Below are 18,417 nucleotides of genomic sequence, written 5' to 3'. Positions count from 1 at the left end.
ATTCTACAAATTGAGATGCAGCACCAACTGATTTTCCCAGTCTACCTGCATATTGAAGTCATCATGGCTACTGTAATATAGCCCTTTTTACATGCCTTTTCTATTTCCCATTGTAATTTGTATCCCACATCCTGGCCATTATTTGGAGGCCTGTATAATATGACTCACAACAGGGTCTTTTTACCCTTGCTTTTTCTTGGTGACAAAGCTGTTGTGAAGTGAACCAGAGCAAGTTTCAAAATGTCAGGAAGGACATGAATAAGCATATAGTCGGTTCTAAATCCAGTCAGATCTGGAGTGAACCAAGTTTACTCCTGCACAATTTAAACAGAGAAGGTGGCTATAAAGTGGACAATGAGAGGATAAACAAATTCAATTGAAGGAACTAAGTCTGGACTTCTGATCCAGGTTCTGTTTCCAGCAGAGAATGGCCAAGATAGCATGCAGTCAGACATCAGGAATGGCAGACAGATTCCTCAGATGGCTCAAAAATGCAGCCAGCATGGTGAGTATTAGTATATTAGGGATGCAGAATCAAAAAGGATTGCAAATACAGTACTCAAAGTGTTATATCTCAATGCATGGAGTATAAGAAATAGGTGAATGATCTTGTTGCACCTTTATAGATGGCCAGGTATGATGATATGGCCATCACTGAATCATGGCCGAAGGATGGTTGTAGTTGGGAGCTGAACGTCCAAGGCTATACATTCTATCAAAGCGATAGGAAGGCATGGCTCTACTGGTAAAGAATGGCATCAAATCCTTAGAAAAATGTGACATAGGATCAGAAGATGTTGAATCCTGGTAGGTTGAGTTAAGAAGCTGCAAGGGTAAAAGGACCCCGATGGCAGTTACATACAGGCCTCCACACAGTAGCTAGGATGTTGACTACAGATTACAATGGGAAATAGAAAAGGTGTGTCAAAAGGACAACGTTATGATAGTTATGGTAGATTCTAAAATGCAGGTAAATTGGGAAAATTAGGTTGCTAATGGTTCTCAAAAGAGCGAATTTGTTGAATGCCTATGAGATGGCTTTTTAGAGCAGTTTGTTGTTGAACCTACTAGGGGATCAGCTTTACTGGATTTAGTGTTATGTAATCAACTAGAGGTGACAAGGGAGTTTAAGGTAAAGGAACCCTTAGGAGACAGTGATCACAATATGATTGAGTTCAACTTGAAATTTGATAGGGAGAAAGCAAAGTCTGACATAGCAGTATTTCAGTGGAAGGAAATTACAGTGGTATGAAAAAGGAGTTGGCCAAAGTAAATTGGAAGGAGATGCTGGCAGGGATGGCAGCATAGAAGGAATGGCTTGAGTTTCTGGGAAAATGAGGAAGGTGCAGGATAAAAAACAAAAGAAATTACTCAAATGGCAGGATAGTACAACTGTGGCACGCAAGGGAAGTCAAACCTAATGTAAAAGCAAAAGAAAGGGCATACAGCAAAGCAAAATTTAGCGGAAATATAGAGGATTGGGAAGCTTTGAAAAACCTACAGAAAACAACGAAAAGAATCATTAGGAGGGAGAAGATGAAAGATGAAAGCAAGCTAGCAAACAATATCAAGGTGGATAGAAAAAGCCTTTTCAAGTATCTAAAAAAATAAGAGAATGGATATAGTACCACTAGAAAACTAGGCTGGAGAAATTGTAATAGGGGACAAGGCAGATGAACTAAATGAGCATTTTGCATTAGTTTTCACTAGCACAGACATCCCACCTCTCCTGGAAGTACCGGGAGTCTCCCGCATATTGATAACGGCTCCCTGATGCCCGGAAATTATATACAATATCCTGTAAATTGATTTTTTTGAGAGGGAGAGAAAGAGCGAGGGAGAGCGAGCATCCTGATTGGTCTCTCTTTGTGCTAAATAGACCTATCAGTTTTCTCTGTGGGCGGGCTTTACAGTCGACCTCAAAAACAATAACAGTGTTGCTCGCTGCACTGTTTGCAACAGCGACTTTTCCATTGCCCATGGTGGGTTAAAATGTAAAAGACATGTTGAGGTGAGCTTAACAGGTGTCATTCGTTTATTAGCGTAGCTAACATTATTTAAACTAGCTAGCTAGCTGTTAAGGAGCTACTCTATTGAGGTCCTATGTGATGACGCCAAACTCCCTGTAGACTTGCTTAAAGTTGTAATAGAATAGACATGATAATGTAATATATGTACATATTTTAATGTCACATTTTCTGCATATACCCAACTTGGTTTACAGATTAGACAAAATCACTAAACAAAGTATGACATACACCCTTGGAGGTCCACCCCAGGGGCGGGGGGGGGGCGGTGTTACCTCCCTGAAATGGTGGTGCTACCTCCCTGAAATGAGTTTTTGCTAGCAGCGTGCAAGGTATTGAAGGGCGTGAGGGAAGAGTAGCGAGTGCAGTTGCTAGTACAAGGGAGAAGGTGTTCAAAAAGCTGAAAGACCTGAAGGTGCATAAGTCATCTGGATCAGATGAACTGCACCCTAGGGTTCTAGGGTTCTGAAAGAAGTACCGGTAGAGATTGCAGAGGCATTAGTAATGATGTTTCAAGAATCATTGGACTCTGGCATGGTTCTAGAGGATTGCAAATATCACTCTCTTCTTTTAAGAAAAGAAGAAGGCAGCAGAAAGGAAAATTGTAGACTAGTTAGCCTGACCTCAGTGGTTGGGAAGATGTTGGAGTCAATTGTTAAGGGTGAGGTTATGGAGTACTTGGTGACACAGGCCAAGATAGGACACAGTCAGAATGTTTTCCTTGAGGGAAAATCTTGCCTGATGAACCTGTTGAAATTCTTTGAGGAGATTACAAGTAGGATAGATAAAGGCGATGTGGTGGATGTTGTATATTTGGACTTTCAGAAGGCCTTTGACAAGGTGCCACACATGAGGCTGCTTACCAAGTTAAGAGCACATGGTATTACAGGAAAGTTACTAGCATGGTTAGAGCATTGGCTGATTGGTAGGAGGCAGTGAGTGGAAATAAAATGATTCTTTTTCTTGTTGGCTGTCAGTTACTAGTGGTGTTCCGCAGGGGTCAGTGTTGGAAACACTTCTTTTTATGCTTTATATCAATGATTTAGGCGGCTTTGTTGCCAAGTTTGCAGATGATACAAAGATTGGTGGAGAGGGCTGGTAATGTTAAGGAAACAGGTAAGCTGCAGAAAGACTTGGATTAGGAGAATGGGCAAAAAGGTGGCAAATGAAATACAATATTGGAAAATGTACGGTCATGCATTTGGTAGAAGATGTAAATATGCAAACTATTTTCTAAATGGAGAGAAAATCCAAAAATCTTAGATGCAAAGGAACTTGGCAGTCCATGTGCAGAATATCCTAAATGTTAACTAGCAGGTTGAGTTGGTGTTGAGGAAGGCAAGTGCAATGTTAGCATTCATTTTAAGAGGTCTTTATAAGGCACTGGTGAGAATTCACCTTGGGTATCATGAACAGTTTTGAGCTCCTCATCCAAGAAAAGATGTGCTGGCATTGGAGAGGGTTCAGAGGAGATTCACAAGGATGATTCCGGGAATGAAACGGGTATCATATAAGGAACGTTTGATGGCTCTGGGCCGTACTCGCTGGAATTTAGAAGGATGAGGGGGATTTCATTGAAGCCTTTCAAATGTTGAAAGGCATAGGCACCAACTAATCACTAACCCAAACCTGTACATTTTTGGAACGTGGGAGGAAATCAGAGGACCCAGAGGAAACACACACGGGCACGGGAACTATGTACAAATTCCTTGCAGACAAGATCCCTTTGATACATAATGATGCTCACCTTATAATGATTGAGTCTCATATATAACAAGGATCAGCCATGATTGAATGGCAGAGCAGACTTGATGAGCCAAATGGCCTAAGTCTGCTCTTGTGTCTTGTGGTCTTCTGGTCTTTCTCCGTCTGTTTCTGTATTCATTTCTCTCCATTCCCAAATTCTGCTCCTTTGTAAGCAGTGAGAGTTTGAGGTCATATATTTTCAAATTAGATAGATTGACCCTATGTGCAAGTTAGATAATTTCCCATATGTGATGTAAGTTTATATAATGACAACAGCATTTTTAATACGATTCAAGGCACTCATTTCACCCTTTAATTGGGGTCGTTATTCAGTCAGATCAGATAATTCTATTCAATAAACAATATTATATATAATCACAGTAAAGACAGAAACATGAAGACAGAGTAATTTATTTCGTTGGATGTCATTCTATTCAGGAATTAATTTTTCCTAACTGCTGTTGAACCTCCCATGAATTTTGATTTCTACTTGATAGATTGTATATCAATGAAAATTTGGGTTATTAGGTATGTTTTGCATAACAAATGTGTGTTTGTTTTTGCAGGCTGATTAGAAGCCTCTTTTTGAGCTGCAGTGGATTAAATCAGATGACAGAATTAATTTATCTAGACTGCGTTAGATCCAGTGCTTTGATGGTTTTTGAAACTTTAATCCTGTGCCTTGGAGATCAACGTATAGATGGAGAAGAGGATGAAGAGACTAATACAGAGGACTCTGCTTTAAGTACCAGTGATATTGCAAGTAGCCAACACACTGCACCACATAAAAATGAGATGCAGCAGAGCTTAAGTAGGTTTTATGAGGTTCTGAAAGAATCTCACCCCAAAAAGAAGAAAGTCAGAAATGTAGACATCCATATAAATGTGATAAACCTGTTTCTCTGTGTTGCATTTATGTGCATCAGTCAAGAACCTGAATCTGATCGTGAATCTGCTAACGATTCTGAGGATACCTCTGGCTATGATAGCACAGCCAGCGACCCTGTGGGTAATGTGCTTCCTCATTTATCACCAGACAATGTTGTTTTACCTTCAAAAGAGCATATCAGACGTGCAGCAGATGTGTGGTCCATATGTCGTTCAATCTACTTGAAAAATGTTTTATTCCAGAAGCAATTCCATGAACTAGGTGGTCTGGAGGCCTGTCATAGATTGGTGATGATTATTATTCAGGGGCTATCCAAAACAATCATGGACAATGGAAATGAAAACAAAGTAGGAACATCAACTCAGTGTGAAAATCGTGAACAATTAGAAATTTCCTTACATTCATATTCAGATCTGATGGCCAATAAAGATGCATCCGATGTCAGCAATAGTGAGGAATCAACTAAATCAGAGTCTGAAATTGTCCAGGAATCAGCAAATCATTTGGATGAGCAGAGTACTGCTGCCGAAGGTGATGAGGATTGGGATTTTGTGGAGCCAGAACTACAGAGAACAGAGGAGGAATGGGCATTGCAGAGCATCAGGTTGCTGGAAGCTTTACTAGCCATCTGCTTACATGCTTCGCTTCCTTCTGGGAGAGCAGATTTGGAACTTTCTCCACAGGTATACTTTTCATTATTGTGCCGCTGTTCTTAGCAGCATGATAGCACCTGCAGTCCAGTGTTAGGAGCCTTTAATCCAGAAATCTTGTTTTGCCTAGTAGAGGTAATTGCAGTAGAATCACTACTGATTTGCGGTTGAAATTCTTTGAGCACTTGTGTTTTGTAGAGACCTGGAAAATAGTCACCTGTTATCCTCTTGGTTGAACATGATGTGAAATGAAGTTAATTTTGTTCTCTTTCATACTTCCTATAGGCCCAAAGAAAGGAACCAAAAGATTAACAGGATTGGCCTCTTCTTTTCCCACACTGGATTCTTGTCACTCTTTATAAATTGAACTTAAATGCAATCCAGTATTATTGATTTGATAATTCAGTGTAAAATTTTGTTTGCTATTACTATAGAACTGAGAATACATGCTCTTGAAAGGTGTAAAATTAAATGGATTAAACCTGCTTTTATGTTTTCAATTACTGAAGCCTGGTGTTTGTGATCTGCTCCACTAATAAACTTAATTATCTTGACCAGTTTTTTAAACAATTTTTCCTGTGGCCATCTACATTGCCTTGGCTGCTGGCTTTCAAAAGTCAACTTTTCAAAGCTTGTCTATTGACCATAGTTTGTGTTATCTACTTTAACTCTTCTACTACTCTTTTTCCTCTTGGCGAAGTACAATTGATGTTGAAGCTTCACAGCAGTGTAAATTTCAAAGCTTCGAAGGTCAAATTTAATGTCAGAGAAATGTATGCAATATATATCCTGAAATACTTTTTCTTCACAAACATCCAGTTATGATAAATTTTAGTTATGATATTCAAAAATTGAAATGTGTTACTATTTTTTTGGGGAAGACAATTTCAGGAGTAACATGGTAAAATTGAGGGATACTTGTCCTATCTTTTAAAATAATTTACTGTGTTTTTTCATTTAGATGTCCTTCATACTATTTTATCTATTCCATTTTTCAGTGCTGACAAGAATTTTCCTTCTACCATTATTTCAATAGTGGGTTTCTGCACTAAGGAAAAGCCTCGGACTTTTTTGCTCTTGGTAATCTGATATCCTCTGCTTGCTAACCCAGCATATGTTCGCAATTTATTCCTTAAAGAGACCAAACTGTCTCTCTGTCCTCCGTATTGCCCGCCATTTCCCCTCTCCACGCTCCCTCAGCTGTATTCTCTTGAATAGAGCATAACATCTGATTAATATGGTTTTGGAAGAGGTATCCACTGCTTGCTTATGTATTGTATCTGCAACATAATTAAACGTCCCAAAGCTATTTACTGCAATATGTTATCAGAAAAAAGTTGATTGTTAGTTATTCAAGGTATTAAGGACAGATGATCAAAAGCTTCATTGAAGAGGTTGATTTTAAGGAGTATATTTTTTTTAGAAAGGATGGATTTTGAATGAGAATTTTCCAAGGATGTTTTTAATCTGTTCTTATTTTTTTAATTCCAGAACCTTTCTGTGGATGAAATACTGACTGAAATTCGAGAACTCCTTGTGCATTCGGGGATTGTTAATTCTCATCTAGCCAAGCCCCTATTTGATTCTTTGCAATGTGTAGCTTTGGGAAGAAGTACTCCTGTTGGCTGTTCTGCTGAGCAAGGGAAAATAAAGGTGATAACCTGGCTTGCATTTATGTAATATAATTAAACTTTTCTTGTGGCGAATTAAGTAGTTTGTCATACAGATTATTAAGTTGTTGTTAAAATAGTGCTCAACTTAACCAAAGATCTCTGCAATAGCAAAGTAGATTCATGAGTTTTTTTTTTCCCAGTTTGATTGACTTCAGATTATTTCTTGTTACATACACTTGTTAGGGTGCATTCTCCAGTTACCTTATAAGGTAACCATAGCCTTCAGCCAGGAGCAGATGTCATCAGGTGGTTCCCAACCTTCACTGAGTGTTTCGACCCTTAACCACGGCACTCTCCAGTTGGTAGGCGGGCAGTGGTGGCCAAATCACTGCCCATCTGCTCCTGGCTTCCAGCTCCTCTCCTCTCGCCTACTCCAAATCCAGCAAGAGGCTTGTTCTGCCTCTTCCCCATCCTACAAGCTGCTTGTTTTGAGTAAGGAAAGGGCAAAATAATTCCTCAAAGGTTTTTAGCCTGGATGGGTAGAGCTGTTAGGGAGGGTTTCAACTAATTTGGTGGGGGGGATGGGAAACAGAGTGATAGGGCTCAGGAAGGGGAAAACAGAAATAAATCAAAGTGTGCAACAGAGATGATAGAAAGAACAGGCAGGAGATGAGGCTTAATCAAAGCCAGTGGCATGAGTTAAAGGGCAATAGAGGCGTGGTGCAGTTAGAACAGAAAGTAACAAATACTGGACTGAGAGTGTTGTATTTGAATGCATGCAGCATAAGGAATAAAATGGACGATCTTAAAATTCAGCTGCAGATTGGCAAATATGACTTTGTGGCCATCTCTGAAACTTGGCTAAAGAATGGCTGCCTTTGGGAGCTGAACATCCAAGGATATACGGTATACCAGAAAGATAGGTTAGTAGGCAGAGAGGGTGGTGTGGCTCTTGTGTATAAGAAATAATATTAAATCATTGGAAACTGATGACATAGGATCGGAAGGTGAAGAGTCTCTATGGGTTGAGTTAAGAAATGGAAAGGCTAAAAGGACCCTATGGCAGTTGTATACAGACCTCCAAACAGCAGCCAGGGTGTGGATTACAAATTACAGCAGGAGATAGAAGAGGCATGTAAGAAAGGCAAAGTCATGATAACCGTTGGGGATTTTAACATGAAAGTGGAGTGGGAAAGCCAGGTCAGTACTAGACCTCGAGAGAGAGTTTGTAGAATGTCTAAAGGATGGCTTTTTCGAACAGCTTGTTGTTGAGCCCACTAGGGATTGGCTGTGCTAGATTGGGTGTTGTGCAATGAGCCAGAGGTAATAAGAGAGCTTCAGATCAAGGAACCCTTAGGGAACAATGATCACAATATGATCGAGTTCACATTGAAATTTGAGAGGGAAAAAATAAAATCCAGTGTATCAGTATTTCATTGGAATAAAGGGAATTACAATGGCATGAGAGGGGAATTGGCCAAAGTTGACTGGAAAGAAACGTTTGCAGGAAAGACAGCAGAGCAGCAATGGCTGGTGTTTCTGTGAAAAATGAGGGAAGTGCAAGAAAGTTATATTCCAAATAAGAAGAAATTTTCAAAGGGAAGAAGGACACTACCGTGGCTGACAAGTGAAGTCAGAGCCAAAATAAAAGCAGAAGGGAGGGCATACAAGGAAGCCAGAGCTAGTTGGAAGTTAGAGGATTTGGGGAGCTTTTAAAAACTTGCAGAAGGAAACTAAGAAGGTCATTGGGAGGGAAAAGATGAATTATGAGAGGAAGCTGGCAAGTAATATCAAAGAAGATACTGAAAGCTTTTTTTAAGTATATAAAGGGTAAAAGAGAGTCGAGGGTAGATATAGGACCAATACAAAATGACGCTGGAGTTGTTGTATTGAGAGATGCAGAGCTGGCAGAGGAACTGAATGCGTATTTTGCATCAGTCTTCACGGTGGAAGATAGCTACAGTATACCGGACGTTCAAGAGTGACAGGGAAGTGAAATTTGTGCAGTGAAAATTACGACTGAGAAGATGCTCAGGAAGCTAATGGTCTGATGGTGGATAAATCTCCTGGACCTGATGGAATGCATCCTCTGGTTCTGAAGGAAGTAGTTGGAGAGATTGCGGAGGTGTTAATGATGATCTTTCAAGAATCAGTAGATTCTGGCATTGTACCGGATGACTGGACAATTGCAAATGTTACTCTGCTATTTAAGAAGGGTGGGAAGCAGCAGAAAGGAAACTATAGACCTGTTAGCCTGACATCAGTGGTTGGGAAGTTGTTGGAATCGATTGTTAGGGATGAGATTACGGAGTACCTGGAGGCACATGATAAGATAGGCCCAAGCCAGCATGGTTTCCTGAAAGGAAAATCCCACCTGACAAACCTACTGCAATTCTTTGAAGTTACAAGCAGGGTAGACAAAGGAGATGCAGTAGATGTGGTGTACTTGAATTTTTAGAAGTCCTTTGACAGGGTGTCGCACATGAGGCTGCTAAGCAAGATAAGAACCTAAGGAATTACAGGGAAGTTACTAGCATGGGTGGAGCATTGGCTGGTTGGCAGAAAACAGAGAGTGGGAATAAAGGGATCCTATTCTGGCTGGCTGCCGGTTACCAGTGGAGTTCCACAGGGGTTGGTGTTGGGACCGCTGCTTTTTACGATGTATGTCAATGATTTGGAGCATGGTATTAATGGATTTGTGGCTAAATTTGCCGATGATACAAAGATAGGTGGAGGAGCAGGTAGTGTTGAGGAAACGGAGCCTGCAGAGAGATTTAGTTTAGGGGAATGGACAAAGAAGTGGTGAATGAAATACAATGTTGGAAAGTGTTGGTGGAAGAAATAAACAGGCAAATTATTATTTAGATGGGGAGAGAATTCAAAATGCAGAGATGCAAAGGGACTTGGAAGCCCTTGTACAAGATGCCCTAAAGGTTAACCTCCAGGTTGAGTTGGTTGTGAAGAAGGTGAATGCAATGTTGGCATTCATTTCTAGAGGTATAGAATATAAGAGCAGGAATACGATGTTGAGGCTCTATAACACACTCTTGAGACCACACTTAGAGTATTGCGTGCAATTAAAAGTAATTGGAGGGAAGTATAGTGGGATGTCAGAGTGGTACGTGCATGGAATGTCCTGCTAGGGATGGTGGTAGTGGCAGATACAGTCAGGGCGTTTAAGAGACTCTCAAATAGGCATATGGATGTAAGAAAGATGGAGGACTATGTAGGAGAGAAGTCTTAGGTTAATCTTAGAGCTGGTTAAAAGGTCAACACAATACTGTGGACCGAAGAGTCTGTACTATGCTGTCGTGTTCTATGTTCTACATGTACACCAGAGGCTAAAATTTAGCAGAAATTTTTCAGTCCGTTTGATTTGCTCTCTTCAGTGATTTTATGTTGGTTTTATATTGCTAACATTGTGTCATCCAATTAGTTGTTTGGACAGCATTTATGGCTCACAGGAATCATTAAATTTCTCAGCATAGATGATCTGTTTAAACAGCAAAGGAAATGGAAACCTCAACTGCTCCCTGTTAAAACAGCAATTTCTCCAGAATATGTACAGTTAGTGGAAGATAGCTATGCATAAATCTTGTCATCACCACCTCTAACTGACCACTGAATTACCCAGTCACCTCCCTTTCATCAGCTATTGGCAGCATTCAAATGTAATTCTTTTCCCTATAAAAATGTTAATTTGTTCAAAGGCATTATAAAATGGCAAATTTGGTTGTAGTATTTTTTCTTTATACAGGAGTGATAAAGATAGAAACATTCCAATGTGCTTTCTTGAGATGTTAATAAAATTCTAATTCAGTAAGATATGGAGAGGGGAGGCTGTCTGAAACATTAGTCAGTAGTTTTAAAAGAAGTTTAAATGAAGGTATGTTCTTACAGTAGCAGTACATAACATTTTTTTAAACAAGAAGAACCAGATTTATAATCCAAACATTTCTAAAGGCCATTGGGTTGAACTATCATGAAGTCTTCAGTATTATCATTCTGACCATATTTGATTATTTAACTCCTTATGAAATTTGGCAGTGGGTTTGTCACATCCTGCAGTCTCCCAACAGTTATAGTGAGAAATATGGCCACTACTATTGTGCCAGGTGTGACTTGGCATAGTTTATGACTTCATTCATTTCTATAGAGAGAAGTGACCCCAGAGAAAAATTGGTCAATTTCAGAGAGTTAACACTGATTGTACACTATGTAATTATTTTGTGAATTCCACTTAAGATATTCAAATATTTGTGTCATTTTGTCCTTCAGATTTCACATTTTTAAAATTTGATTAATCTTAACAGAATATAATTATTTTTAAGTGTAGAATTGTTACTGGTTTCACAGATATTCAAAGTTTTTCCCATCCAGTCAGTGTGAGATTATGTCGTAACTAGCTGTCAGAGCATTTCTAGGGTTGGGTTTGCATTTTTGTTAGGTAGGCCATGCACTCTGGAGATCTTACTCACGAGAGCCAGTTTTGGTGATTCAGTTTCACAGTGGGTGGGTGAGGTAGAAGACAAATGACTCACTCAGGCAGGTTGGATTATTGCAGTATTCCTCTGGAACACAAGGAGTAGAAAGCTGAAAATATACCTTTTAATGTGTGGGGGAAATGAACTGGATGGACAGAGAGCGGAATCCAGAGTACACAAATTATAGGACACTATCTCTTAGTAACATTCCCTGCAAGAACAGTGTCCTGGCTTTGAATCTGTCTCCAGATGCTGTCTATGTGGAGTTTTCATGTCTTTCTCTGAATTGTATATGCCCCCTCACGTGCTAAAGATGTGGATTGGTAGGTTAATTGGCCGCTATAAATTGCTCCTGTATGTAGTTGAGTGATTGAATCTGATGGGGGAAGGAGCCAGTAATCTTGTGTATATTTGAACTCATAGCATATATTTATCCTCCAGGTAATACAGTAATAATTGGGGAATATATTTAGGAAATTAGTTATAGCAGCTTTTCAAGCTTTGAACTATTGAATATTTTGATATTTCCGTTAAAAGTTAATCAAATTTATTTAATGCAAAGGCATTTTCTAATTTTACAATGAGATGATTACTTTAAGATCATTAATACAAAATGCATTTGTTGTGTTTTGTTTAAAACTAATTATTTCTACAGCAACAGGCAGTGAATGACGAGACAGGACTAGAGATGGGTGATACTTCAGAGGAGACAGAAGAATCACAGTATTACAGCATCAGACTTTTTGCAGAAGAGGAAGGGTATGAGGCTGATAGTGAAAGTAACCCAGAAGATGCGACAACCAAGGAAGAAGGTAAGCATGTAACTAGTTTCTGTGGATTTCATTTCCCCTACTTTGCATCTTTTTAACTACTAAATGAGACATTGTTCTGTTTGACCATGTATTTGTGTACAGGTATGTACCACTAAAATTAGCCAACTCCAACACAAAGTAAATCATTTTTTAGGAAGTTGTAAAGGGCTCATCAAATGGTTAACACTTTGGCAATTTTTATATTTTCTAAAATATGGCTAAAATTGTAATAGTTACCAAAAATTAAATGCATATTTTTCACATCAAGTTTCTGGAGATTGTGGTGTTTATTTTTTGCAAAATATAGTTAAGCATTTGGTTAGATAATCATTTCAATAAACTGAAGTCCTGGAAAGACTCAGCAGGTCATGCAGCATCTGCAGAATATTATGCGATATCTTAAGCACAGATACTACTATGGCTGAGTTTTCCCTGCCCCTTGAACCAGTTCCTCAGCCATGCATTCACCTGCCAAATCATTCTATTCTTTCCCTCACGTGGCACAGCTGCAATCCAGAGATTACTACCCTGGAGGTCCTGTTTCTCAACTTTCTACCTAGCTACTTAAAATCTTTCTTCGGGACCTCTCATCTTGTCTACGAATGTCATTGGTGCCAATATGTACCAAGACTTCTGACTGCTGACGCTCACCCTTGAAAATGCCGTTGGACCTGATCTGAGACGTTCCTGATTCTGGCACCAGAGAGGCAACATACAATCCAGATGTCACAGAACCTCATTTCTATTCCTCTAACTCAGGAATCTCCTATCAACACTGTAGTCCTCTTCACCTCTCTCCTTTTCTGAGCCGCAGCACCAGACTCTGTGCCAGAGACTCGGTCTCTGTGGCTCCCCCCTTAGCAGGTCGACACCTTCAAAAGTATTGAAAGATGTATACTTATTATTGAGGGGAATGGACAAAAGTATTCTCTGCACTGACTTTGCACCTTCCCCCATTCTCCTGACAGTCACCCAGTTACCTGTAACGTGTGGATGACGTTTCCCCCCCCTTTAGCTCCTATCTGTCACTTCCTCATTCTCCCATATGATTTGAAGATCATTAAGATGCAGCTACAGTTCCTTAATATGTTTTCTCAGGAGCTGCATCTGGGTGCACCTGATGCAGATGTATATATCTGGGACTCCCATACTTGGTACATACCTCACAGAGCACAAAACACTGTGTGGGATCTGTTAGTTGCACAGTTCTTTATATTCGCACGATTTTTTCGTTTGTGATTTAGGAACAAACAACTATGGCATAGGAACAATTTAACCCATTTATTATCAGGATTTTTATTGTACACCTTGGCCAGGTTAGGGTGCAGCGTCAAACAAATACTGGGAGTTTGTCTGATTTTCAAATTTTATCCCAAAAGCAAGCATGTTCAATTCTGGTATTTTAAATCGGAAAAGACCTCGTCTTGAAACTTGCATCAGTTGCACCGTAATGTATTGCATTCAACAGATTATTGCACATATCAATGGGAGTTTTCCAATTCATGATCAGTTGTCTCGTTGCATATAGCAAACTGTGTGTCCAGCAATTAATCTTAAAATATCCTGTTTACGTTGAGTGGACAATAAGACGAGTAGCTTAGGAAAGAAAATTTCAGAAATAGATAGGTTGAGGACCTGAAGGTATTGGTCCTCTAAGGCACATTTTGGAACAGAGTTCAATTCTGATTCCTTTTTTTGTTGTCGCACATCCCTTATCATTGAGTAAAGGCATATGGAGAAAGGTGAAGAGAGAGTGCAAGGGAAGGTTATGAAGCTTACGGAGAAGAAACCAGAGACCAATAATCTTTAAAAGAGGGAAAGAGTGGGAATGAAGGATAGTAAAAGAAAAAACTTATTTGAAGATGGTGAAATGAACGAAACATATCAAAGTGCTTCACTTAATTAAGAAAAAACTTAAGTGTAGTTGCTATTTTGATTTTCACATAGTGTAATTCCAATTAGCAATGAGAATTTTTTTTGGAGTTTGAGGAATTCACGTTACTCAGTGATATCAATTATTCATTCTCTTTCTTTTCATATTGTGACCTGGGTTCTTTCAGCTCCACTTTAAATAGGAAACGGATTTGTTTTAATATATTTTCCGAAGATAATGCAGCGCGCCCTGCAGCAGTATGTTCACCCAATCTTTATGTTCAAATTTCTGGTGTGAGGCTTGAATTTTTAATCACTTGAATAGAAACGAGAGAGAGTACCAAGTTACTTTTATGATCGTAAGGGCAGTTGTCAGGATCAGAGAAGTTGGAAGCAGTATTAAGACCATAAGACATAGGAGCAGAATTAGGCCATTCAGCCCATTGAGTCTGCTCCGCCATTCCATCATGGCAGATCCCGGATCACACTCAACCCCATATCCTTTGATGCTCTGACCGATCAGGAAGTGATCAACTTCTGCCTTAAATATACGCACGGACTTGGTCTCCACCGCAGTGTGTGGCAGAGCATCGCACAGATTCACTACTCTCTGGCTAAAAAAAAAATTCTTTCTTACCTCTGTTCTTAACGATCGCCCTTTAACTTTGAGGATGTGCTCTCTAGTTCTGGGTACCCCCATCATAGGAAACATTCTCTCCATCTAGACCTTTTAACATTCGGTAGGTTTCAATGAGATCGAACCACCCCACCCCCCGCATTCTTCTAAATTCCAGTGAGTACAGGCCCAAAGCAGCCAAGCGCACCTTGTATGTTAATCCCTTCATTCCCAGAACATCCTCGTGAACCTCCTCTAGACTCTCTCCAATGAAAGCACATCCTTTCTGAGATATGGAGCTCAAAACTGTTCACAATACTCTTAAGTGCGGCCTGACTAGTGTCTTATAAAGACATAGCTTTTGTATTCTATTTCCCTTGAAATAAATGCCACATTGCATTTGCCACCTTTACCACAGACTCAACCTGTAAATTAACCCTCTGAGTCTTGCACGAGGACTCTTGTCCCTTTGCATCTCAGATATTTGAACCTTCTCCCCATTTAGATAATCGTCCATACTATTGTTCCTTTTACCCAAAAGCATTATCATACATTTCCCAACACTATATTCCATCTGCCACCTTTTTGCCCATTCTTCCAATTTGTCTAAGTCCTGCTTCTTCAGCACCACCTACCCCTCCACCTATCTGCATATCATCTGCAAACTTTGCCACAAAGCCATCAATTCCATTATCTAAATCAGTGACAATGTGAAAAGTTGCAGTTAGAATACCGACACCACTAGTCACTGGCAGCCAACCAGAAAAGGCCCCCTTTTATTCCCACTCACTGCCTCCTGCCTGTCACTCATTCCTCTATCCATGCTAGTATCTTTCCTGTAACACCATAGGATTTTATCTTAATAAGCAGCCTCATGTGTGGCACCCTTATCCAGCGCTTTCTGAAAATCCAAGTAAATGATATCTACTGCCTCTCCTTTGTCCACCCTGCTTGTTACTTTAACAAAGAACTCTTAACAGATTTGTGAGACAAGATTTCCTTTTACAGAAAACATGCTAACTTTGACTTTTTTTGTCATTAGTCGCCAAGTACCTCGAAACCTCATCCTTAGGAATAGACTCTAACACTTTTCCAACCATTGAGGTTAGGCTAACTGGCCTATAATTCCCTTTCTTTTGCTTTCCTCCCTTCTTAAAGAGTGAAGTGACATTTGCAATCTTCCAGTCCTCCGGGACCATGCCAAAATCAAGTGATTCTTGAAGGATCATTACTAATGCATCCATTATCTCTTTAACAGCCTGTCTCAGGACTCTGGGATGTAGTCAATAGACAATAGGTGCAGGAGTAGGCCATTCGTCCCTTTGAGCCAGCACCGCCATTCACTGTGATCATGGCTGATCATCCACAATCAGTATCCAGTTCCTGCCTTATTCCCCATAACCTTTAATTCTGCTATCTTTAAGAGCTCTATCCATCTCTTTCTTGAAAACATCCAGAGACTTGGCCTCCACAGCCTTCTGGGGCAGAGCATTCCATATATCCACCACTCTCTAGGTGAAAAAGTTTTCCCTCAACTCCATTCTAAATGGCCTACTCCTAATTCTTAAACTGTGGCCTCTGGTTCTGGACTCACCCATCAGCGGGAACATGCTTCCTGCCTCCAGCGTGTCCAATCCCTTAATAATATTATATGCTTCAATCAGATCCCCTTTCATCCTTCTAAATTCCAGTGTTTACAAGCCCAGTCGCTCCAATCGTTCAACATATGGCAGTCCCGCCATCCCGGGAATTAACCTTGTGAACCTACGCTGCACTCCCTCAATAGCAAGGATGTCCTTCCTCAAATTTGGAGACCAAAACTGCACATATATTCCAGGTGTGGTCTCACCAGGGCCCTGTACAGCTGCAGAAGGACCTCATTGCTCCTATACTCAATCCCCTTGTTATGAAGGCCAGCATGCCATTAGCTTTCTTCACTGCCTGCTATACCTGCATGCTTGCTTTCAGTGACTGATGTACAAGAGCACCTAGATCTCGTTGTACTTCCCCTTTTCCTAACTTGACTCCATTTAGATAATAATCTGCCTTCCTGTTTTTACCACCAAAGTGGATAACCTCACATTTGTCCACATTAAACTGCATCTGCCATGCATCTGCCATGCATCTGCCCACTCACCCAGCCTGTCCAAGTCACCCTGCATTCTCATAACATCCTCCTTACATTTCACACTGCCATCCAGCTTTGGCCAGTATTATATCTGGGAGATTGTTTGTGTCTTCCCTAGTGAAGACAGATCCAAAGTACCTTTTCAACTTGTCTGCCATTTCCTTGTTCCCCATAATAAATTCACCCGTTTCTGTCTTCAAGGGCCCAATTTTGGTCTTAACTATTTTTTTTCCTTTTCACATACCTAAAGAAGCTTTCACTATCCTCCCTTATATTCTTGGCTAGTTTACCTTTGTACCTCATTTTTTCTCTGTGTATTGCTTTTTTAGTTATCTTCTGTTGCTTTTTAAAAGTTTCCCAATCCTCCGGCTTCCCACTCATCTTTGCTATGCTATACTTCTTCTCTTTTATTTTTATGCTATCCTTTACTTCCCTTGTCAGCCACGGCCTCCCCTTACTCCCCTTAGGATCTTTCTTCCTCTTTGGAATGAACTGATCCTGCACCTTCTGCATTATTCCCAGAAATACCTGCCATTGTTGTTCCACTGTCATCCCTGCTAGGCTATTGTTCTATTGAACTTTAGCCAGCTCCTCCCTTATAGCTTCAGAGTTCCCTTTGTTCAACTGTAATAGTGGCACTTCCGAGTTTCCCTTCTCCCTCTCAATTTGTAGATTAAAACTTATCATATTATGGTCAGTACCTCCTAATGGCTCCTTTACCTTGAGGTCCTTGATCAAATCCGGTTCATGGCACAACACTAAATCTAGAATTGCATTCTCTCTGGTAGGCTCCAGTACAAGCTGTTCTAAGAATCCATCTCGGAGGCACTCTCTCTCTTGGGGTCCAGTACCAACCTGATTCTTCCATTCTACCTGCATGTTGAAATCCCCTATAGCAACTGTAGCATTACCTTTGCTACATGCCAATTTTAACTCTTGATTCAACTTACACCCTACATCCAGACTACTGTTTGGGGGCCTGTAGGTAACTCCCATTAGGGTCTTTCTACCCTTAGAATTTCTCAGTTCTATCCATACTGACTCTACATCTCCTGATTCTATGTCCCCCCCTCGCAAGGGACTGAATATCATTCCTCACCAACAGAGCCACCCCACCCCCTCTGCCCATCAGTCTGTCCTTTCGATAGGACATATACCCTTGAATATTCATTTCCCAGGCCCTGTCCACTTGAAGCCATGTCTCTGTTATTCCCACAACATCATACTTATCAATTTCCAACTGTGCCTCAAGCTCATCTACTTTATTTCTTATACTATCCATCTGGCCCAGGTGACATCTGCCTTAAGACTTTTGAGTTTGCCTAACACTTTTTCCTTTGTAATAGCAGCACACTCACTGACCTCTGGCACACTGCTAGTGTCTTCCACAGTTTAGACAGACGCAAAGTATCCATGACGTTCATTTGCCATTTCTTTGTCCCCCATTACTACCTCATCAACATCATTTTCCAGTGGACCAATATCAACTCTCACCTCCCTTTTACTTTTAAAATAACTGAGAAATCTTTTAGTATCATGCTTTATATTATTGGCCTGACTGCCCTTACATTTAATCTTTT

General features: G+C 40.2%; 1 protein-coding gene across 4 annotated transcripts in view; it reads left to right on the top strand.

Annotated features, from left to right (window-relative positions):
- The window catches only part of lyst (lysosomal trafficking regulator), a 291,632-nt gene that overhangs the window by 137,477 nt on the left and 135,738 nt on the right, over positions 1 to 18,417 (top strand). For all 4 annotated transcript variants that reach the window (XM_072251045.1, XM_072251047.1, XM_072251049.1 and 1 more), the window contains 3 exons: positions 4,340 to 5,345; positions 6,804 to 6,965; positions 12,065 to 12,221. In XM_072251045.1, coding sequence (XP_072107146.1) covers positions 4,340 to 5,345; positions 6,804 to 6,965; positions 12,065 to 12,221 — 1,325 coding nt within the window. The remainder of the gene's footprint in view (positions 1 to 4,339; positions 5,346 to 6,803; positions 6,966 to 12,064; positions 12,222 to 18,417) is intronic.

Source organism: Mobula birostris, chromosome 2 (genome assembly GCF_030028105.1).
Source record: "Mobula birostris isolate sMobBir1 chromosome 2, sMobBir1.hap1, whole genome shotgun sequence".
In the NCBI taxonomy this organism is placed as follows: domain Eukaryota; kingdom Metazoa; phylum Chordata; class Chondrichthyes; order Myliobatiformes; family Myliobatidae; genus Mobula; species Mobula birostris.
Note: the sequence above shows the minus strand (reverse complement) of the source record. Positions and strands in the feature narration are given on the sequence as shown.